We start from the raw sequence: 7,631 nt of genomic DNA, 5'->3' as shown, positions 1-7,631 counted from the left end.
TCAGTACCCGCACGGAAAGGGCTTCGCAACGGGCGCAGGCAGCCCCCTCGAGAGCTGCCCGTGCGTGCTCCATCCCCAAACATGAGACACACATCTCATGAGAATCTCCATCCGTGATGTACCGAGGGCAAGAAAAAAACACACCTTCTGTACATCTGGTTGCCGGACGTGCTGGTAGACTTTTTCTTCAGGTAAGACATACTGCTTGTAGGACTGGAGCTTTCTTCAAACAACATACAGAGCGCCTGCTGAATAAAAAAAAGCTAATGATGAGTGTGTACAGGTGTGCTTTATACTCCTCCGGTTATTCCGTCACACCTTACCGTTCTAGCAACAGGCCAATAGGATTGGAGTGATTTCATTCACGTTCAGACCTGCTTCGCCTAGAGGCGTTCCCATAGTGTCGTAACCGACGCAGTTCGAGTTCCCTCGAAGGGGAACTCACTTTTTTTGTGCTTTTAAACTAAGTTCTCGCCAACACATTGAAAGCAGGACAAAAACAACTTCCCACACACAAACACATCACAGCCACTGAAAATCAGCAGATGTAAACCCATTAGCTCAAGGATAATTTCTGTATTTGTCAACCTGGACCCTATTTTCCCATGTTTTTGTGTCTATGTGACTATTTGGTGCTTGGCAGCAGTGAGAGAGGCTGCAATGTAATCCTTGCGGGCAATTGCGCGCCCTTTCAAAGTACGACCACTAAAGTGCTTGTTTTTGCCACTGACAGGGTCTGATCGTTATTTTAAGTTTCTGACAACATTTTTTTTAAACAGTAAGATCCTTTTTGTTTAACAAGAAACAGTCACTTTATTGCTGTGGTCAAAGCCACCAGACTTGATAAAAACATTTCATTTTAGACCGAAGGTCTGTTAGTTTCTTACTCTTTTTAAAAACACTGGTCTATCTCTGTAGGGATCCCTTCCATGATGTTGATAACACTTGTAATAACAATCTGAGCCTGTCACTGTTAAAAACAAGCACTTTAGTGAACGTATTTTGACGGGGCGCATGACCGTCAAAATACCTTTTAACGTGAGCAGCCTGGAGCACTCTCACAAAGCAATTCTGCACAATAACACTTTCAGCTGTTCAGTTTTAGCTTGAATATAACATACAAAGAGCTTTCTGCACTACAATTATGCACCATCACAAACTTGCACAACACTGTCCAGTCATTTGACAATAAACAGTAACAGTATTTTTCCTTTTCAACCACAGTTTAACACGAACACCCATATTTACTAGGAAGGGTACAAGCAGTTTGTGGGGCTGATGTCTGATATATCAATAACACAAGTAATTATACCAAAGAGTGGCAACATGTTAGGACATCAAACATTGTTTAACAAAAAGGTTTGAAAGTCAAAAAAGCAGTGAGAGATGCTTTTTAGGTTAACATTTGGCATAATATTTGTTAATATTAAAACTAATCTGTTTTCCATTTACTATGAAGGTGTACTTTAACATTTGCTTTTAAAAGCATTTTTTTTTTAAATGTGTGCTCAGTTTCAATCTGTACTCTGCTTTTTTATTATTATCTTTTGCAACAGGCTTAAATTTAGTTCTCATCTGTCCTTGTTTAAAATTTTAAACTGTGCCACTTAGTGAAACACACCAGGATTACCATCTGCATATTGATGAAGTGATTAAAAAATGTTGCCTATCAATAATTTAAAATGATAAACAAAACTTTTTGAGTACCGAGTGAAAATATCGTGATACTATATGCCAAACCCACATCACTGTGTAATACAGTAAACTGGGAACACAGGATTTCACCCCAAATGATCCTCTCACTCATATGAGAGTTATGTAACACTGTTGTCACTCAGTCACTGTATATGCTGAGAAACCACTTTCCTTGTCTTTAATTCTTCTTTTGGTTTTGAATAATTCAATACACCTATTAAGGAGGTACTGTTCACAATGCCTGGGACACAGGTAGTAATGTATACTTTTGTGTTGTCTTGCGTATCACTCTGTATTCAGTTATAAAGCAACACATTGTGGGGTTTATCAAGGCTGGAAACTTAACACTGTTTATAATGCTTTATTAAAAATGTATTCTCAAGCAGTGAGCTGAGAAATGTTTTCCAACGGTCAATACATTCAGGAATGAGCAGTGGTATCTTCTTTTCTGTCTTCACTCCAGATGGAAGGTGTTTAACTGTCACTGCAGAGGACGGCAGGGATGTTACATGCTGTACCATACTTTATATAAACAGAGCATTTCTGTTTATGTTAAAGGCCTCAGAAGATGTTTCAGGGCTACATTCAAACTTTGTCATCTGTAGGCTACAGTGTGCGGTTCAGCCACTTCTGTTAAAGCAGCGTTATTAAGGTAAAGCCAGTTTACCATGTTTCATGATATAAATTAAATACAATCACAGTAAACTTTTTTGACAACATACGTAGGTCTCTAAGTTACAATTATATACAATTAGCAGTTACTGTCAAACTTAGGAGCAAATTGGTACACAAGAATACTAAAGCCCTGTAGTATGTGAAGGAAAAATGCACAACATGAAACAATACTGCCAGACGTCTTTGACAAACTGTATTAGAGTGTAAAGTATGTGTGCCGCAATAATAAAAGGGTAGCCAAGATTTGCGTGGTTACTAATAGCGATGCAGCATCCAACCTTTTCTCCCTCGATACCTTAACTAATGATACATATCTGCTGATACGAGTGCTGATCCCACACCAGTGCTCCCTTTTTCCCCACATTTAAAATCTGTATACCTCAGTGTGGAACTTATTGGAATCATTTAGTGAGACCATCGCTGTGGCACTAAACAATGAGTTAGAGGGCCTGCTGCTGTGACTGAATGAATGTAACTGATAGAGGAAATAGTGATTTTCTTATTTTTTTTTTATGGCAGTGACAAAAACGGTATTTAATGTGGATCTGTATCACCAATACTAATCATATCGGATCAGTGCATTAACAATGTCCTTGGAGGGCGGTCACATTCACTGGGCCACAGCATAAATTCCATAATGATTGAAGAATGTAGAAGCCTTAAAAGTGCTTTCAGTTAATTACCAACACATGAGACCTGGTGTATTGATAAAGACAGTGGTGTCTTGAGATTTCTGTTTTTGGTTGTTTTAAATCGAATCATTAATCTTGCAGACAAGAGATTTACAGTTTATTGCACACCAAAGATGTAGTGAACTGAGGTATATGATCTGACACAGAGCTCACTGGATGTCGGGGGAGTGAAGAGAAAGGAAGAACAAAAGAGACCAAATTCTTCTCACAGTAACATTACTGTAAGTAATGAAGTGGTCTGACCAAATCCTCCAAACACAGTTACTAAGCTGACATAAAGTCTTTACATAAGAGTTTTTCCTGACTCTGGTGACTTGGTGGATTTGAAGATTTTCTTTTTCCCAACCCTCAAACTTAAGGAACTGTGCAGAGATTTGTAAGACGTCAACGACCTAAACTGACTTTTCTGTGTTGTCTTTTCATTTGGGGAAATGAAGGGTGAAGCAGCTGGCAGATAAAATGTGTAGGCTGTGTGCTGCTGTCCCAAAACTTTGAATGACTCATGTGAAATAGCCCTTACAAGGTTCAGCTGTCGAATGATTTTCTCTTGATATTGTTCTGCAGCAGTCATTCTGCAGTCAGTCATCTGTCGACTAAAGCACCCGTACTGTGTGTCTCTATCAGTCTGTGTATAAATTGTCCCTTCTTATCACGTGTGTGTGTGTGTGTGTGTGTGTGTGTGTGTGTGTGTGTTGTGTGAGTGAATTCCTGTCCAGGATGTAGAGCAGACCTATGTGAGCTTTGTGCCTCTGTTTTGACTTCAGATATTATTATGGTTTATGATTCACAGCGCAGAGGTTTTCTTTATCACTCAGCGTCTGGGTCATAGTGAAAGCTGAGACGCTGTTCACAATCTGCAGAATAATCCCAGAGACCTTTTTATTTATTTATTTATTTTGGCTTTGAGTTGTTTCTGCCATGTCGCCATGCTGTCTCTGAGGTGTGTGTATCAGTATGGCAGAGGCTGTGGAAATGATCTACTGATGATCGCATGTCATCTCTTAATGTGCACCCTGTACATTAAGAGATGCATACTGGAACATCCACAAGATTTTTAAATATCACTTTTCAGGTGAGTGTTTGGATCATTGCAAAGATAAAAGAGGAACAAATGAACTCGGGCTTCAAAAACAGTATTTATTATGTCAACTGTCTTGGTGAGACTGACACCAACAAAACATAACTCTTAAACCAGTGTAAGAAAGACCTTATAAAAAATATAGGAACATATGGGGATTTTTCTGCCATACAAAGAAGATCTGTTTAAATTCACTGTCATCAATGTGGAAATATTATAGTGAACTTTCGTTACTTCAGAGTAATTATATTCCCTGAGACTGTAGAAGTTCATTCTTTTTCTGCTAAAATCCTAAACCAGTGACTCCCACACAGTGTGGCTGTCTGAGTCCTGACTGTGCAGAGAGCTTAAGCCAGTGTCTGAGTCGTCGTCGTTCACACTGTGAGCTTTTGACAGACCCCTAGCCTGCTCCACCCACTCGCTTTTCCTCTCCAAAGTGCTGCTCATCCCCGTGTTATCTGTCGCGTGGCTACATCTCTCCTCGCGGGCTGTCCCTTCTTCCCTGTCCAAAATGTTCACTTTCTCCAGCAAATCCCTCATCTGCTTCTCCCTCGCCGCGTAAATCTCCTGGGTCAGCTCTAAATCGCTCCTAATAGCTTCCAAATCCGTGTTGAGGCGCAGACCGATGTATGAACTCGCATCAAGCTGTGTCCTGATCCTCTCTCCTTCCAAAACCAGCTCGTTGTCTGATGAGGTGTCTGGTTCGGTGCCGTGGAGGGATGACGCGCCCTCGCCGGGCTCCGTCTCTTTGCTCTGCACCTCTTTTCTGCGCTGCATCCAGCGGTGGTTAAGCTCCTCATGCATCTGCACCGTGATGATATCTATAAGGGCTTCCTGCTCCCGCAGCTCCTCTTGTAGTCCGACCGCCTCCTCACACTTCCGGACATACTCTTCAAACTTGGCGAGAGTCTCAGCTGAACACAGTTCTTCTCCCCCTCGGCTGGAAGCAGCAGCAGCATCCACTAAATACGTGTCCTGCACATAATTAATCCCGTGTTTTTTAATTCTGTCAAAATGCACCTTCGCCTCGCACCTCTCGATCTCTGATTCCAGCTCTGTAATCCTCTGAATCTGCTGGCGGATTGTATGATCCTGAGAAATCACAAGATGAGCCAAAGTTTCCATCTTTTCCGCAGAGGACTCGTCCCTGTGCACCGTTTGCGCCCTCTTTTTACCATTGATCTTCTCCAACTTTCTGAAAGCTTTCCTGACAATCCGACGCTGTTTCTCAGGTGAGATGCCATCCACGGGGGACCGTGCGGCCCCCTTGCTGACACAGGGCCTGTGTTTGCTGAGCACCACACGCGCCTCTGCGCTCCGGGCTCCGTGGTTCGCCAGAGACGCCTCGCTCTTCACCAACACAAACTTCACGTTCCCCTGCTCCTCTCCCCACGCGACCCAAAGCCGTAAAATCTTGGTTTTGTGTGGTAAAATCCTCTCGAAACCTCTCCATTTCTCCACGATGCAGTAAGACTGCGAGCATCCAGAGTGCGAAGCTGCGGAGAGGCCGTGCTGTGAGTTTTGGTCTTCCAGAAGCACTTTGACGACATCAGCGCAGGTTGTGCGCTTTGACAAGCCGAAGACGAGCTTTTCCTCCCGGCAGACCCACACTGATATCTTACACTCCTCCGACTCCATCGCGAATATCTGACACACGGTGATTCTTATAAAACAGGGAAAAGTCTTAAAAGAGATTTAAATCCTCGTGTCTGGAGAAAAGCGCAGTTGTGTCCATACTCATTCCCTTTGTGTTCGTGCGCGCTGCGTCCCGGACACATCTGAGAAGTTGCTGATGGGGCTGGACGTTTGGAGGTCCATGTGTCCCTCTGTGCACTTTCCTGAGACCAGGAAACACTTAATGAGTTCATAGTGCGCCCTCACGAGACTGCCTCTGCTGTGATCACATGACTGCAAGAGCAAGTGTCAGTAAAGAGGACTTGATAATGTGATGTGACTTTTAGTTGAGAAGAGACACTGTCTGGATGATAATTTCAGGACAGTGTTGATCACCAGTAGGGTTGGGCAAGTAACTTCCAAAATGTAATAGGCTACATTATAGATTACTAGTTGCAGTCATTTGAGAGTAAATAGTTATTACAATATTACTGTCTCTGAATTGTAATGCTTTACACTCCTTTTGCGTTATTTTTTAGTTCGTTTCGCTGCCAATTAACGGGCGCATTATTCTGATAGTAAGATGTGCCTGCATAGGTGGGTTCTAGTGATGTGCAGAGTTATATCCGCGGATTGTGGGGGGAGGGGTGAAATAGGATGAATCGTCTCCCCACCAAGAAAGACGCTGCGCGCATTTACGCACGAGGCACAGCAGAATGTCATTGATTATTTGAATCTTCCGACAAGATCGGGCAGGATGAACAGCAGCCTCTCTAATCATGGAAGCAATTTGTTAAAGCACAAACACATAGCCTTTAGAAATGTATTTAGCATGATCCATCAGAGGAGCTACCATCTTGCCTACAATGTCGACCATCGGATTCCCGCAACAGGAAATAACGTTACTCTTACTCATGGATTTGTTTTTCTGCTGCCGAAATGTTTCACGGTGATGGTGAATTATTAAAAAAACAAAATGCCTCCTAATTTCGGGTTAAAATGCGTTGTAACGCGCCTTACTAACGGATATATTAGCCTACCGATTTTTGCAATGTGTTATATTAGGCTACTACATTACAGCAAAAAGCAATAGCGTATATTACTGTAATTGCGTTACTTTTGTAACGCGTTTGTCCCAACACTGATACGAGGTGCTGATATCTGTTTTATTGTGTTATGACTCCACTGCTCTCTGAAATGTTAAAGGGTTTAAACCCTGACTTTAGTGTTAAAACATCATGGAAATTTATGATGGAAAATGATTGGGACTTATTCACTGAAATTTAACAGACACAAAAACAAATTGAGATTAAAATATATATATATATTGTCTGCGATGGACTGGCGACCTGTCCAGGGTGTACCCTGCCTTGCGCACGCTGTCAGCTGGGATTGGCTCCAGCCCCCCCGCGACCCTGTACGCAGGATAAGCGGTTGACGATGATGGATATACAGTGGGTACGGAAAGTATTCAGACCCCTTTAAATTTTTCACTCTTTGTTTCATTGCAGCCATTTTCCAAAAATCAAAAAAGTTCATTTTATTTCTCAGTAATCTACACTCAGCACCCCATCTTGACAGAAAAAAACAGAAATGTAGAAATTTTTGAAAATTTATTAAAAAAGAAAAACTGAAATATCACATGGTCATAAGTATTCAGACCCTTTGCTCAGTATTTAGTAGAAGCACCCTTTTGATCTAATACAGCCATGAGTCGTTTTGGGAAAGATGCAACAAGTTTTTCACATCTGGATTTGGGTATCCTCTGCCATTCCTCCTTGCAGATCCTCTCCAGTTCTGTCAGGTTGGATGGTAAACGTTGGTGGACAGCCATTTTCAGGTCTCTCCAGAGATGCTCAATTGGGTTTAAGTCAGGG

The 7,631-nt window shown here is 42.1% G+C and overlaps 1 protein-coding gene across 1 annotated transcript; it reads right to left on the bottom strand.

Annotated features, from left to right (window-relative positions):
* Positions 1 to 4,223: 4,223 nt before the first annotated feature.
* LOC123965470 (ras association domain-containing protein 10-like) lies at positions 4,224 to 5,948 on the bottom strand. The gene has a single exon (XM_046041991.1). The coding sequence runs from the start codon at positions 5,776 to 5,778 to the stop codon at positions 4,432 to 4,434; it is 1,347 nt and encodes a 448-aa protein (XP_045897947.1). The 5' UTR covers positions 5,779 to 5,948; the 3' UTR covers positions 4,224 to 4,431.
* Between the last annotated feature and the right edge of the window lie 1,683 nt (positions 5,949 to 7,631).

Source organism: Micropterus dolomieu, unplaced genomic scaffold (assembly GCF_021292245.1).
Source record: "Micropterus dolomieu isolate WLL.071019.BEF.003 ecotype Adirondacks unplaced genomic scaffold, ASM2129224v1 contig_9778, whole genome shotgun sequence".
In the NCBI taxonomy this organism is placed as follows: domain Eukaryota; kingdom Metazoa; phylum Chordata; class Actinopteri; order Centrarchiformes; family Centrarchidae; genus Micropterus; species Micropterus dolomieu.
This window is presented reverse-complemented; position numbering and strand designations above follow the sequence as displayed.